The sequence below is a fragment of the Trichosurus vulpecula genome, chromosome 5 (assembly GCF_011100635.1).
Source record: "Trichosurus vulpecula isolate mTriVul1 chromosome 5, mTriVul1.pri, whole genome shotgun sequence".
Classification (NCBI taxonomy): Eukaryota; Metazoa; Chordata; class Mammalia; order Diprotodontia; family Phalangeridae; genus Trichosurus; species Trichosurus vulpecula.
In genome coordinates this window covers 157195395-157211997 of record NC_050577.1, presented here as the reverse complement: position 1 = coordinate 157211997, position 16603 = coordinate 157195395, and the positions used below count along the sequence as shown (strand labels likewise).

At 34.3% G+C, this 16603-nt stretch overlaps 1 protein-coding gene across 3 annotated transcripts in view; it reads left to right on the top strand.

Moving 5' to 3' along the window:
• HGF (hepatocyte growth factor) overlaps positions 1-7766 on the top strand; it is a 103456-nt gene extending 95690 nt beyond the window's left edge. For all 3 annotated transcript variants that reach the window (XM_036760345.1, XM_036760344.1, XM_036760343.1), the window contains exons 13-18: positions 2808-2904; positions 4568-4642; positions 5689-5835; positions 5983-6089; positions 6207-6352; positions 7089-7766. In XM_036760345.1, the coding sequence (XP_036616240.1) occupies positions 2808-2904; positions 4568-4642; positions 5689-5835; positions 5983-6089; positions 6207-6352; positions 7089-7265 (749 nt within the window). In that variant the 3' untranslated portion in view covers positions 7266-7766. The remainder of the gene's footprint in view (positions 1-2807; positions 2905-4567; positions 4643-5688; positions 5836-5982; positions 6090-6206; positions 6353-7088) is intronic.
• The last annotated feature ends 8837 nt before the right edge of the window (positions 7767-16603 follow it).

Here is a 16603-nt window from a genome sequence, read left to right as displayed (position 1 = left end):
CCAGCTTACCTTGGTTCATAGATCCTCTATTCCAGGTTCCTATGCAATATTGATCTTTACAGAATCAGACTTTCCTTTCATCATTAGGCATATCCTCAGCTGAGTTTCCTTTCAGCTTTGGCCTAGCTGTTTCATTAGTATTGGAGCTACTTGTAGTTTTCCTCCACTCTTCCCCAGTAGTGTATTAGACACCTTCTGACCTGAGGGCTCATCTTCCAATGTAATCTCTTTCATCATTTCATTGCTGTCCATGGGGTTTTCTTGGTAAAGATACTGGAGTAGTTTGCCATTTTCTTCTCCAGTGGATCACCTTTTGTCAGAACTCTCCATTATGACCTGCCCATCTTGGGTAACTCAGCAGGGTATGGCTCATAGTTTCATTGAGCTATGTAAGCCCCTCTACCATGACAAAAAGCGATCTAACTTATTATATCTCTAGGGAAATGTATTTCTAATCATTTAATTATCAATAATATTTAAAAGAAATCTTTGGGAGTTTATACTTGTGGGAGCCATCATGGTATAGAAGAGGGGACACTGACTTGGAATCAGGACAATGCTGGGTTCATAGCTGGTCTCAGATAATCATTAGATGTGTTAGCCTGAGCAAATCACTTAACCTTTCTCTGCTTCATTTTCCTCATTTGTAAAATGAGAGGGTAGGGCTCTGCAAGTTTGCATATATCATGCTGTAAAATTCTGGTAGACCTTGGATTTAGAGCAAATGACAAAAGAATCAGTGCCTACTGCAATTGTAGCAGAATGAGTCCTGATCAATAAACTGGCTTTTCAAACCTTTGCCCTCTCCTAGACCCCACATAATAATGACAGGGGGAGGACAATGTGGAATTCTTGATGGTTTGAGACTGAGTTTCTTGGTACCATGGGTCATAATTTGTGAACCCTGCATCCCACATTAACCTATTTGCTTTGGAATTGCTGGATTGGTTGTTACTAATTTGCATGATCTAAACTTTTTTTGTGAGTTTTTTGGGCTAACAGATTTTCATGAATAGCTGTCCTAAAGAAGAGGACAGAATAATTCACTTTCCCTCCCACTGTCTGTGCTTGGTATTTCTCTCTATTTTCCCCTCTCCTTTACCATTTCCTATTAGTTGGGACCATTCCTTCCTCTATACTCCCCACCCTTATTTCTTACCTTACTCTAAGACTGGTTAAGAATGACAGCATTAAGAAACAAGACTGATACCTGCTAGTGTGAAGGGGAGGAAGGAATGGAGTTTAAGCTATCACAACTGTTCCCATTTCTACTCTTCCCAACACTCCCCTACATCCACCACCAGTTTGGGAATTACTAAATGGGACATCTGTCCCACAGCCCCAGAATTAGTCTCATCACCAATGTTCCTAGCCCTAGAGTCACCAAAATCAATTCATCATTAATGAAATCATCTAGAGTTTATCTGATGTGTCTTAAAGAAAAGGTTCTTAACTTGGGGTTCATAACCTGTTTTTTAAACATTTTGATAACTATTGCAATATAATTTGCCTCCTTTGTGATCCCAGGGATTTAATTTTATTCATTTAAAAACATTATTGCATGTGGTAATAAGGTTCTGTAACAACAATGGGGCTAGCAGCTGCTGTGGGGGTGAAAGACCCAACAGGACCAGCAACAAGAGCTGCCAGCACAGGTCCTTTGATCTGCTTTTCTATCTATCTCTATCTATCTATCTATCTATCTATCTATCTATCTATCTATCTATACAGGGTGTTCCCAAAGTCTAGACACATAGGCAAAAATGCATATTTTCAAAAAATGAAATGAATGAAATTTTTATTTAATTGGAATATTAACAAGTAACATCTTCAATATGATTTCCATCATCTGTGATGCAAAGGTTATGCACTTTGCAAGATTCACATGAACTTGATGCAATAACTGCACATTGCCGTCACTTGCCTATATGTCCAGACTTTAGGAACACCATACATACAAATATATATATACATATATATATATGTAGGCATGTATGTGTGTTTGTGTGTATACATATGTATGTGTGTATATATATACATGTCTATATACACATATACATATATATAAACACACACATATATGTATGTGTGTGTATATATATGTGTATATATATATGTGTGTGTGTGTGTGTGTGTGTGTGTGTGTGTGTGTGTGTGTGTATATGTTTTTAGTTAGTTAGTTAGTTAGTTAGTTCAGGGGGAAAAGCCAGCACCCTGAACTTCAGAGCAAATACAAACAGAAATTACAGAGACATTATAAACAGATCAACCTTTCTGTCTTACCAAATCACAATATACAGTTACCAGAGAAGCACCAACATCTGGATTTTCCAAAGCCAGGGGGCTCTTAACAATGGCTACCCAGAGTCTTGTCTGGTCAAATCACACGACACTCTCCCAGTGAATGAGAGCCCCTGAACAAAATGCTAACCTCTGAGTTTATATACCCTTCTTAGGGCCCTAAGGCTCCATATCTAATCAGCAAAAGGGTGTGGGCCTGGGGCTTTATACCTAGTATGACTTAATCAAAGGCACTTGATTACTTCAGTGCTTCAAAAGGGAAAACAATTAAAAAGTCCCACCTTAATTACCAATACAGGTTCTCTTGTACTATTAACAGTAGACTTCTGTTACGTAGATTATAGGCCACAATTTGGTAAATAGTATTTTTAAATGGAAAAAAAAATGCATTCTCAGTTTTTAGCAATCAATTTACAAATGATACTTTCAAACGTAATGTATGCATGTATTTGGACTTCATGCAGGTGTATTGTTTTTTAATGCTATGTTTAATGCTATGTTTTTAGATCCTGTCATTTCCTGTGCAAAAACAAAACAGTTACGAGTAGTAAATGGAATCCCAACGCAAACAAATGTGGGATGGATGGTTAGTTTGAAACACAGGTAATTATTACATTTCAGGCAGAATGCCTAAATATGTATTCAGTTTATTAATTTTTAAAAGTTTCTCTCACTTCCATTTCTATTATGTATAAGCAAAAATAAAAATATATATGTATATGTATATATGCCAAGAATAGCTGCCTCCCATATGTGTGTATGTATCTATGTGTGTACATATACACACATAAATGTATATATACACATTTATATATTTATGTATTCTCAATATAGAATCTTTTATATAAATGATCTACCAAATTGCTCATTCTAGAACTTATCAGTTTTGTTGGTGTAAATCTATTTATGTCAGATACCATATCCAGAACTTAAAATATTTTTGTTTTAGGGATTTATGTCTAGAAAATGAATGGTATGAAATGATTCTGTTGCAGGCTAATCTTATAAAGGAAAATGAGTGGAGAAGCTATTTTGTTTATATTTGTATAACATTATATAAATCAAACTAGTTGAGAAAAAACCAATGGCCATGAGAATCTAATATTGGAAGTTAGGAGGTGGGGGAACTGTATATGCTGTGCAATTTTCCAGGGATGATATATTTTTACTTCCAGACTACATTTTTTTTATTATTCATTTAATTCCTTTAAGCAAATATTTATCAAAAGTCCAATATAAACAAGGCACTGGGCTAGGTATGGAGATAATAAAGATATAATGAAAAACAGTCCTTGTATTATATACTGTGCCTATAATAATGTAAATGACAAGAACAACCACCACCAACACAGAGCATTTTACACTTTACAATTATAATGAACAAGACTGTCCCTGAAAAAGAACTGAGAAAATGTACTTCTGTTCCTTTTTCTTTTACAGAGGTGGAGAATTATGCAGGAAAAATTTTACATTTATTGTCAGAATAGATTAACATGTTGGCTAGTTTTGCTGAATTGCTTTCCTTCTTCCTTTCTCCCCTAAATTAGGGGGGGAAATGCATACATTTGGAAATGATGGTGCTGCAAAAGAAAAAATATCAACAATTTTTTAAAACCCTAAAAACAGTCAGTGCCCTGAGGGAGCTAACATTTTACTGGTTGCTACCATAGACCACACACAAGACTAGATAAAGCATTCTTGGAATTTCCACACTCATTTTAATTTCATTTTTTATGTTATCTAAATTCTGATTCCTCATTTTAGTGCATATTATTTAGATTGCATTGTATGTTACAACTATACAACATGCACATACATATGTACACATTGTGTTTCCATATACATTATATAGTAGAAGCTTTCATGGAAATAACGTAATTATAGATAAGCATAATGAAATTAGAAAATCATGTAATACGTAATATTGAAGATAAAGACTAATTCTGTTATCAAGAAATGTCTATATAGAAATAAGCAAAGTCTGAACTTGTCTGATTGGTGGTTGAGTGCCAACTCACCTCAACCTTTTATATCCAACCTGCCCTACATCATACTTCATATTCCATCTTGCCATCCCCCAAGGCACTATGAGGCACCTTCATCTGGCTTTCCACCTCTTCTCTTGCGCTGAGAATAATAAATATTTCGGTACTCTCATTCTTACTGGAAAGGGTGTGGCAGTTTACTGCTTTTAGCATGTGCTTTAATAAATGTGTGTTAAACTCGTTATGTTACTTGTTACATTTTCTTATTGCTTTCCTCACAGAAATAGGCATATCTGTGGAGGTTCATTAATAAAAGAAAGTTGGGTTTTAACTGCAAGACAATGTTTCCCTTCTCGGTAAGATATTTCAAAAATTAAGTTTTAATTTAGAATAATTTTGATTTTGTTAGTTTTTGTTTTGCTATTAATTCCATTCATTTATATTTATTATTTGGAGATATAAATCAAGAAGACAGTACATGATTTACTACTCTTATTTACATTTTAATCCACAGCCTTTGCCCTTGGCCTCATTTCATTTGGCATTTGTAAACCAGCATACGCATTATCCTTCAAACAAATTCCTATGAAAATCAACCTCAGGAAAGGGAGAGACACAGTATGTTGTATGCCTTAAGAAATTTTCCACCTCACCTAGTTCTTAGTAGACATGATCCTTTTTTCTTTTGTCCTTTTTAAACCAGTAAGCATCTTTGTCAGTGTTTTATTTTCATTTTAAATTTAAATATATCAAAATTATCTATTCATTGATTTTTAAAGACTTTTTAAATTGGTAGAAGTTAGCCATGGTGAGGAAAATTTTTAGACTATAAAGTATATCTGAAACTCTTCTGAAATAGCTGCTTGGAGCATTGAGGGATTCAGTGACTTGCCCAGAGTCACAGAACCAGGTTGTGTCAAAGGTGGGGATTTGAACCCAGGTCTTCTAAAGATACAGAATTCACATAGCACTTTGGGGCATGAGTGGTATATCCCCTAAGACCTAGAAGACCTTACCTATAGTTTTGTCCTAGCTCCTAATTTTACAGAAACAGGAGCTGAGGCCCACAGAGGAATTCTGACTAGACAAAAGTTAAATGGTAGAGCTTGAATTTAAATTTCAGTGTTCCTTTCACTACATTGCAGGCTACAGGGATTTGTAGGAAACATACAATTTAAGCTACTTTATGGATCATCATTGCATAACTATGCTTAATCAGGATCTCCACCTACAAATGTATTGCCTTCCACACTGTTATGCTGTACACTACAGCCATTTTGAATTGCATTTGATTTTTGCTATATTATGCAAACAGACCAAGAAGAATACACACACATAAAGTAAAAGCATAGCCACCAAAGTCATACTAAAATTATATATTACATTTCAATATTTTATTTAGAACTAAAGATTTGAAAGACTATGAAGCTTGGCTTGGAATTCATGATGTTCATGGAAGAGGAGAAGAGAAACACAAACAAGTTCGAAATATCTCTCAATTAGTATATGGACCTGAAGGATCAGACCTGGTTTTACTAAAGCTTGCAAAGTTAGTACTTAAAATTTGAAGATTATTTTTTTCTTAACTTAGAAAGAAGTTAACAGGTCATAATGCAATGTATACCTTTGCCTTCTTCTGTCGTAAAACTTCTAAAAATATCAAATAAAATGAAGTGTGTTGACTTTTTTTTTTCAGACCTGCAGTACTGGATGACTTTGTTAGTACGATTGATTTACCTAATTACGGCTGTACAATTCCTGAAAAGACTACTTGTAGTGTGTATGGATGGGGATACACTGGATGTAAGATATTTAACTTTCAATTAAAATGCTATGTTGCTTATTTAAATAGGACTTCTATTTAAACACTATATGATTTCTCTACATATAACTGTGATTTTAATTTTTTTTTAATTTAAGTAATCAACTTTGATGGTCTCCTTCGTGTAGCACACTTGTTTATCATGGGAAATGAGAAATGTAGTCAATATCACCAAGGGAAGATCACTCTAAATGAGTCTGAAATCTGTGCTGGGACTGAAAAAATAGGAACAGGACCATGTGAGGTAAAAAGATCTATAAATCTAGAATGTATGATAGTAATTATGTTCTCCTGTGTATTTCTTCTGTATTTTTCTCATATTAAAAAGACAAAAAGTTTGCACTAAGTGTGCTATATTATCATACCAGAATAATCCATCTCATTTCATTAAATGACTTCATAAAAAACATGACATTATAAAACTCAATTACAAAGGGAAGTTCCATAGGATACAGTGATAACTGAATGGCATTTCTACAAGCTTTGCAATGTTATGGTATGTTGTGATTATGAAAGTATTAAAGGCTTTGTGAAATGGTTTTATTCAGAGCAATTGTTTGCATTCCTTGTCCCCTGTCCCCCAAACATAAAACAAGAGATAAACCATTTTTGATCACATTAGTAGAAATCTTATGAGTATTTGGCAAGTAAAAGGAATGACATTTCAACCTGGAAGAAAACCTAAAATTAGGGTTAGGCAAATCCTAATATCTTGCCACCCCTCCCTCCCCCACAATGTATCAGATACTCCACTTAAATTAGATTATTCCCTAACCCTTGAACATGCCCCCTGCTTTCCAAACTTCTACTCAGTGCAAAGCCTCCTGTTAGGGATGTAATTATTTTCATTTTGTTTGGATGGGATTAACAATAAATGCTTATTTATAACCTCATATAACTGTAATGGACTGTATTAAATTATAAAGAACTCTCTTTTTATCTCTAAAATAATGCTTTTTGCTATGCATGTCCTTTCCTAGGGAGATTATGGTGGACCATTGGTTTGTGAACAACATAAAATGAGAATGGTCATTGGAGTTATTGTACCTGGTCGCGGCTGTGCCATTCCAAACCGCCCTGGGATTTTTGTTCGAGTAGCTTATTATGCAAAATGGATTCACAAAATCATATTGACATATAAGGTACCTCAGTCATAGCTGAAATAAGGGTGGCTGGAACCTCTACCACTATAGCTCCTCTTACAGAGCGCATGAAACTAAAATGTCACTTATAAAAATCCTAAAAAAAAAACCCAACACCCTACTTGACTGTCAAGTTTATTAAGATACTCATCAATATTTATGAGTGTTTTCTGTCATTCTGTCTGTCAGTGTTATTTTGTAAATGTTGAAGTGAATTAAGGTATGTGCAAGTCTAGTAACATATCTCCTGAAGATACTTGAATGGGTAAAAAAAATTACAAAGTTATTATTGCTAGATGATAAAGGATTTTTAAGGAAACAGACCAATTAAATTCCCTATGCCACTTTCCAAGTTGGGACCTTAAGAATAAACCACAATTTAAAAATAATACTATATCAAACTCATCAGCATTATATAGTATCCTGTCTTTAATGAGTTCCTTTAAATTTAATTACATTCCATTATCATTTAAGATAACCATTCTCATTTTTTTCATTCCATACCCTTTAACCTTATGTGTGCATGTGCATGCACTTGTGCATGCACACATATGCACACACACACACACATGCATGTGCACGCACACAACACACACAGAGTCATGGCATGTAGTTTATGGTCACCACCATTTGGGAATCATGTAATTCTGGTCTCTTGTCAGGCAGTATAGCAGTTTCTGAAGGCTAGAAAAGGAGTACAGAATAGTATCAGAAATAAAACAAATTCACTTGGTTTTTGTTCAGATAAATGAGGTGTGTTACCACTACCAAAAGTTGATTGGCATCTCTGTAATCATAACCTACTGAAGATTAAAAAGCCCTATTTTAGATATTTGCCAACTCTTAGCATGTTATGTGCTTTATTGGTGGTTTTGTTTCCTTTCACAGAGGAAGAGTAGAATGGACATCCATATAATCTTTCCCTATTCAATTTAAGTCCATTTATTTATTCAAGTTTCTTATATCTCTTTACCTAAAAAATCTTTTAGATTTTATATAGATACATAAAGAGGGAAAAGTTTATTTCTTTCACTAAAAGATGCTCAAAATAAATTATTCCTTTTCTTATATTTAAACAATAAAACAAGTTAATTCTTTTAAAAACTTATAGTTGCCAGATGAGTACCGAGATTACTTTGAGAACAGTTATTGAAGTAATTTGATTTGTATTGAAAAATGGTATTTTAATCATGTAGCTCAACTTTATAAGCATCTCCTCAATATGGACTTATTGAAATTGGATGGAAAATCCCTCTCCCGATCCAGTATGTCTTTGGGGATAAAATGATGGATTTCGAGGCAGAAGACCTTGGTTCAAATTTGTTCATGCCATTTATAATGTGTGTTAATGGGGGCCCTTCTAATCTCTCTCTGGATTCCAGTGTCTGATATATGAAATAATGAAGTTGGATAAGTTGACCTCTTTGTCCCTCCTAGCTCTAAGAAATGATCCCATAAAGGAAAATCTGTTTAGAGGAGGAAAGAACAAAATTATACAGGAAGCCATCTTTAATGATGAAACAGAATCATTATAGTATGGCAACGCACCAAGTTCACTGTGAACTGATCTGTTGAAAAGCTACAAGAGATTTTTTGATGAAAAATTTTACTTAGTTTTTAATAAACAAGACCAACAAGGTCTTTTGACCTGTCTCTTCATGTGTAGATTTTGTTTGGAAACACAGCATCTGAGTTCTGTCTTATTGGTTGCAATCCATTATGATAATGAGTAAAGTGGCAAGTTTCTTACAAAAATCCAAATAATCCTTCAGAATTCGAGATCATTGGGAGCTATAGTTATTTACTCATTTGGTTCTGGCAGGATATAGTCCCTATGAAATTTTAATACTCACTCTCTGTCTGTGTTTTTCTCTGTGCTTATATCTGTCTCTATCTCTGTATCTTTTCTTCTGATTCTTTAACTCTGTCTCTGTCTCTGTCTGTCTGTCTGTCTGCCTCTCTCCTTCTGTGTGTGTGTGTGTCTCTATCTCTCTTAAAACCTAGAACCACAGCTAGGTCCTAGGCAGCTTTCACACTGTTTAATTTTTAACATAACCTTCTTTGAAACTATGTTGAACTGTTTGGGATACGATCCAATAAGAAAGAAATCTGGTTGTGAGATAACCTATTCAGTGAAGGATGCTAGAAGCCAGAGAGATGTGTTAGTTGAGATTCGTTGAGATAAGAACTGGCAGATTTAGTTCTTGCAGTAACTTATCTGTAAAGCAAGATGAATCCATTCTAAATCTCTTGGTTTGGTTTCATTCACTTTTATTGATCACCATTTTAACCAGGAAAAATGGAGTGTGTTGAAAAGAAGACACATGCTTAAATGTATTTCCTTAAGATAGTCATGGTTTCAGTATCACTGTAGCTCACATATAAAAGACTATTTTTAAAAAGTTTTATACCATGTATAGATGCTTTTTTAAAAAAAATGTTTTCCCTTTATTTTTGAAAAACAAATGTTTCACTGTCAGTTATTGTGCATTTCCATGAATGGGAAGATGAATAGATAAGTAAAGCAGATATACCTAAAAACATAAGACACAACTCTGACACTTTAAAAATATGATTCTTTATTCTCAAAAACTGATTGCCCCCCCCAGAATTGGAATTATTTGATACCTTGGTCTAATTCTTAGAAAACTTCCATTTGTTTTAAAGTGAACTCTGTAAAGTATAATAGGAATTTAAAGAGAGAGAAAGATAGTAAGGGTGAGAAACCAGGTCACTTTTAACTATTATGATAATGTGTAATCACATTGATAGTTTTTGGTAAAATACATTAAAATCTATTTTTGATTAATGTTCCTTATCTTGAATAAAGTATAACACTAATAAAATTTATGTATCTTCCTTGCAACTCTAAGATCTTTTTGAGAAAATAGGAAATAACCATTTAATTAGAATGAAACATCATTTTGATCTATCAAGAAAGGTTTCTTAGATTAAAAGATTGCAATCGATTTCTGTTTCGACAATTTTAAAAGTGGGTATTTCTTAACTGATACATTGGTAGGTATTCTGTTCTACTAAGAATAATGATAAAAAAACCTAAAATATGTTATTATCCTTCTGCTGGGCAGAAGGCATACAACCTTTTTATATACTTTTATTGGGGGGAAGTGTTATTATATGATGTGTAGGGATTTTTTTACCTGTTTTCTGTGGCAGTGCCTCAGTAAAATGGTTTATATGGAGTCAAATCTCTATAATAGGCTAGGACTTGCTATCCAAGTGTTCAAGTGATTTCAAGATATAAGGAGGAACATGAGACACTGGAGGGCAAGAAAAGAGAAGAATAATGATGTGATAGCAAAGTTGTATTTCACTTATTCCTGTGAATATTTCTTGTTGGTACCAATGGTACTGTACAAAGTGAATGTTATAGCCACAGCTCTTTCTTTAAAAGGAACACTGTCAAGAAATGAAAAGACTTTATCTGTTCAAAATTAGGTTTGCATCCAGTGTTTTCCTAATATTTCTGTGCAATTTGCTTTTAGAGAAGAATCATTATATTCATGATGAATAAATGATGTGTCAAAGAGAATATACGACACTGTATTAATTATACAGGCTAATGACAGGATGCAGCCAAAACCCCTTTGTGTCTCTGCAGTTTTTGAAGGGAGGAGCCATTTTAAGATAAATTATTCAGTATATTTTGTAAATAAACTTATTTGAGAAAAGGGAAGTTTCATCTCAAAGTAACGACTTGTGTGCCTTTGTATGTGTTTTTTCATGAGAGTCCAAAACCAAAGTTAATTTTCAATCTTTAAAAATAAGTATAACCATTAGAATTTCAAAAGGAAATGTAAGCCATGAGAAACCTTTTGGATACTATATGTCTTGACAGTGTACCTTTTAAATAGGCTTTTTCCATTTGCACAGAAAGTGTTTGTCTTTGAGAACCCATTAAGTGGAATACTGTGGATGTTATGACCATTTGTCTTGCATGTAAATAGGAAAATAATAATGCTGCCTATTGAATGGGTGTAGCTGGAAGCTTACCCAAACAAGGGAACACTGTGGTTATGACTTGTATTATAAATTTTCTGTAATTAATGGCAACATTATTAGTTAATAAAGTTATTTTTGTAACCTTGTTTATTATATTATTATGATTAATAATAAAATATTTTACCTAGATGCTTTATGTCTTTTATTTCAATTAATCGCAGTATTTGGATATTTTGGTTTTAATTCTAGAAAGAAATCTATTGAGGCTAAATTTTCACCTGGCATACAGATATTGATAAACAGTATACTTTGCATACTTTGTAATTAGGAAGTAATATGATCTTTGTCTAGACCTCCAATAGAGAAATGTTACTATCTTCTTATTCTCCTGAGCACCATCTATTGCCTTGGGCAAGTCATTAACATTCTGGGTTTTAGTTTCTTTCTCTGTAAATGTATAAAACATATTTATGCTCCTTATTTCTCAAGATTTTTATGTTTTAATTAATTGATATTTTAAAATTGTTGCCAGGGTACTTGTAATAAGTTGTTAACCAAATTCCCACATAAAATACATAGATAGTACTTTATAAATTTCTTAAAAGGTAAAATGAAAAAAAATGATCTAAATGAAAGTCATTTTTCTACAATTTGGAAATTAAAAAAAAGCAACAACACAGTTTTATTCATTTGAAGAACTAATATTGCTTAAACTATAAGTGCCCAGACATTTCAATGACAAGGAACTGTTTCAATTTTAAATTATATCCTAAAAAAGTTTGTCATTTCAAATTTAGATTTTGATCAAAGGTGGCATATAACATATTTTATCTTTAATTAAATATATCTGAACTTAGTAGTATTTGTTAATAAAGAGAAGTTTATAATCTTACATTTGTCATTGTACCACTTAATAATTCACCTCAAAATCCAAAAGAAATTTACTGAACTTGATGTTTACTTCATTGCTTTACTTCATTGTTTTGGAGACTTTCCTCCAGTGATACAGACTGACATTCATCTATGCTTGTGTAATCCTTTGGCCAATGAAACGTATCTTCCCAAAAGTTTGCTGTAGCGGAGGTTTACCTGGGGTGCTAGAAATCTTACTTAATTTTCCCCAACACTGCAAGAGAGCAGCACTCTGGCTATCCATCTCTCATCACTCTTGTCATGAATAGAAATATATGCATATAAATTTCCCCAAATTCTCTTTACGGTTTTCTGAAGCTTCATTCCTTTCCAACCCCAGATCCAAATCCCTGGTTCAAACTGTAGTACATGATGATTTGAACATTATATATCAAAAAAGTCCTGAATACTTTTAGGAATACCTTACTGTGTATTTTTTTTTTACCCTTCAGAGTTGTCCAATGAGTTTATGTGTATATACACACACACACACACACATACATAAAATACACACACATATAGATTGTATAGTTTTTTTTAAGAAAGTCTATGCTACTTCATTTTTTATCTCCTTAGTATAAAGTTCCCTTTTCAGTCTGCTTTGCTGATCTTCCATACACATCCATGCTTGTTTTAGATATATACCTCAAAGAGATTCCTATTTCACATTCATCAAACAAACTCCCTCTAATATATAATTCAGTGTGAATCTCATCTTTCTGAGAGCTCGACCCATTCTCCTGTCTTTCACATAAAGGATTCATAAAGACATTCTTGTATTGGTTTGAATGTAATGGGGGACTGACCAATGGGGGCCCTGGTCATTGGAGTATGTAGACTGTTCTGCCTACTAAATATTGATGTGGAGCCTTGGGGAGCCAGCTTTTGAAAATGTCTACTATTTGTGATGGAAAGGTCCTGTTTCCTCACCCAGAGCATCTTATTGGCTTCTAAAAGCCAAAACAAAAACTATATTAACAAAAGGTTAAAAATGCTCATTCTAAATCTTATAACCTTAGAGAGCACAAGTGGCAAAGATAACTTACAGTTCCTGGTTTCTGGAAGTCTTTTTCTCTCATTTGTGAGGTTTTCAAGAAGTTACTTTCGAGCATGGGGAATCTGTATCCAATCTGTCCTTGGCTCCTAATGCTGACACTACTGCCAGGCTGTTGTCCTGGGGGAGGGGAGGTGATGCTAGGATGCTGATGGGAAGATGTGAAGTCCAAAATCCTTTGGATCTTTTGAAGCTTATAAGGTCCTCCTTTGAGAAAAGAAAGTGGAAAGAAAGGAAACCAGAGATGAGGCCTCTCCTCCTTTCACCATTTCCCACTCCACTAATTAGTTTCTTTTCAGAGGGTTCATTTGGAATATCGTACTTGCTCCATCTTCTTTATTGTATCCAATTTTAACCAGCTTCATAATTTTTAGATAATTCCTTGGGTATGGCCAAGGTTACTTGGCCTATTAAAACATAATCCATCATCCCAGTTTGAAAAACTTCTGACACTTTATCTAAAGCTGACAGTTGATTGATTAAAGATTTTATCTTTAATTGGGCTGGAGTGATTTGATTGCATAAATATTTATTGACCCTGCCTTTGTACTTATAATTTTAATTTACTGTTAGTTATTATTAATAATACCTAGCATTTACTATAGGAACTTAAATTTTTCAAAACTGTTTACAAACTTACATTTCATTTGATCCCCTTAATTACCCTATGAAGGAGGAACAGATAATCTCACTCTCCTTTTACAGATGAAGAAGCTGGGGCTCAGAGGTTAAATGGTCACAGAACCAATAAGTATTGGAGGTTTAAAAGGTTTACAGGTTTAAATTCCCAGCACTCGTCCATCTTCAAGTCTAATGTACTTTCCACTGCTGAGTATCGATTGTATTATTTTAAATAACTGGAGCTGGAGAATTGGGGAGTACAATACCAAAATCCTGACCTTTTGAAGTTTGGAAAGATCCAGAATTTTTATGTCAATGTGACACTTTTGGTCAAAACTATACATTAATATATTAGAATCATTTTAAAATGGCTCATTATAAACTCCTACTAGTACAAAATGCAATTGTTTCATGTATTTTTATTTTTAAAAGGGTTGGCTTATTAATTATAGAAATTTTAGTAATGAGTACCGATTAAATTCAAATATAATTTTATAGTTTATTGACAATTTGAAAGGGTGTTCACAGTAGACTACTCTTTATGCTACAATTTACAATTTTGGTATGTGTGAGCATCTCTTACTACATGTTGACTGTTTTAGAGCTTTCTTTAATTTTAAGTCTGAATTAGTGGATGTAGTTATTTTGTAGATATTTTGAGATACTTTATTGGGCACACATAGACCATGCAGCTGGATAAGATAGGAAATGTGGAATTTAAAGTGTTAGTAAACTTATATGGTTGAGTGTGGGTATTCAAAAGAATTTTTAAAAGCAAAACTGTGCTTTTAGTTACTAAAGATGAGGGAGTTTAGTTTATGGAGCCTAATATAGTTTAGATTATGCTGGTTGAACATTTTCCCAGCTGGCTTTCTTTCCTGGAGAACTGATGTCATAACACTGAAAGGAAGAAAAAAAAAAGTATCGCATCGGCTCTTGCTAAAACATCATGCGTCAACAGCAGGACACTCATTACTTATGTGCAAATGTGCCATCTGCTGTGCATTGAGGAATTGCACAATATTGTTGCTCAATAAATTGGTTAGAAGGATTTTTTCCTTTCTTTACTAAAAGGGAAAACATTGGGAGTATGTTGCAATTTGTGGTGATAGAGAAGAGAGATTGGATTTCTTTCTTTTTTTTTTTGGAGGGAGGAAGGCAGGGCATGGGAGTTAAATGACTTGCCCAAGGTCACACAGCTAGCACGTGTGTCAAGTGTCTGAGGTCACATTTGAACTCAGGTCCTCCTGACTCCAGGGCTGGTGCTCTACTCACTGCGCCACGTAGCTGCCCCTAGAGAGATTGGGTTTCATATTCAATTTACATGAGTTTTGAAAAATTCAATAACACATAATTAACAACCATTTATTGATATTTTACTCCACATGCAAATTTGGTGACCAGGTTGGTACAGATTGAAATTTCAGAGGTAAAACATTCTGCCTCCCGCCTTCTTACCATAGATATTGTCAAGGTTCTGTACTGAGCCCTCTTCCCTGTTTAAATGTGCTGCTTTGGAGAATTTTGTTAACTTCTATATTCAAGTATTATCTCTATGCAGATAATTCCCAAGTGCTCCTGACCTGCAGGATGACCAAAACGTTCCATAGGAATCTCAAACTCATCATATCTAAAATATCTCCCTATCCCCACTCTCACTCCATTTTTCTGACCAACTCCTTATTGCTGTTAAAGGTACCATTCAAGGTTCAAATTCATAACCTCGGAGTCATTCTACACTTTTTTGTCCCTCATCCACTAAATCCTAATCCACATCTTTTCAAATTTACCTTTATGACATTCTTTGAATATGTCTCCTTCTCTCCACTCAGTCAAACAATCCCAGGTCAAGTCCTCAGCACCTCTCACCTAGACTACTATAACAGACTCCTATTTGTTGTTCTTGCTTCTAATCTCCAATGTATCTTCCTCACAGTGGTCAAAATAATCTTCCTTAGACACAGGTTTAAACATGTCCCTTCAATGGCTCCCAATTATTTATATAAGGATACAAATTACTTAGTTTGACATTTAGGCTTTCCACAAGTTGTCTCCTGTTTACCATTTCAGCCTCATTTCATACTACTCCCTTTCTTGAATTTTATGCTTCAATCAATCTGGATTACTAGTTGTTCCCTACACTTCACATCCCATCCCCTGCATTCCCACAAGCCATTCACCATACCTGAAAGCACTCCAACATCATCTCTGCCTGTCAAAATCCTTGTCTTGAAGAATCAATTGATGTGACACCTTCCACATGAAGACTTCCCTGATGCCCCCAGCTAATACTTCCTATTTTTCAAGTTACCTTATATTTACTAACATATGTATATAACAAGAATGTATGTTCCTGGAAGGCAGAGACTGTTTCATTTTATTTTTTGTATCCCTAAGATCTAGAAAAGCACCTTGTACATAGTAGGCACTTCATAAATATTTGCACAATTGAAATGAGTTTAGACTTCTGGGAATAGAGCCAAGATGACAGAGTAGAGGAAGCAGGTGAGCTCTCCCAAAATTCTCCTTCAAACAGCTTTAAAATAATGCCTCAAACTGAATTCTGGAGTGGCAGAGCCAACAAAACACATTTTTCCAGACCAAGACAACCTCGGAGGTTGGAAAGAGAGATTTGTGATATTAGGGTGGGGCCTTCCCAGGTGTCCACATGACAGCAACACCAGCTGTAGGCCTAGGGGGTAGCAAAAGCAACAGCAGCAGCTTCAGGAGCTCTCAAGTAAAAAATGGTAATGGGATTGGAAAACTGTTCAGAAAGAGATTATAGGTTACTCTGAGCTGGCCC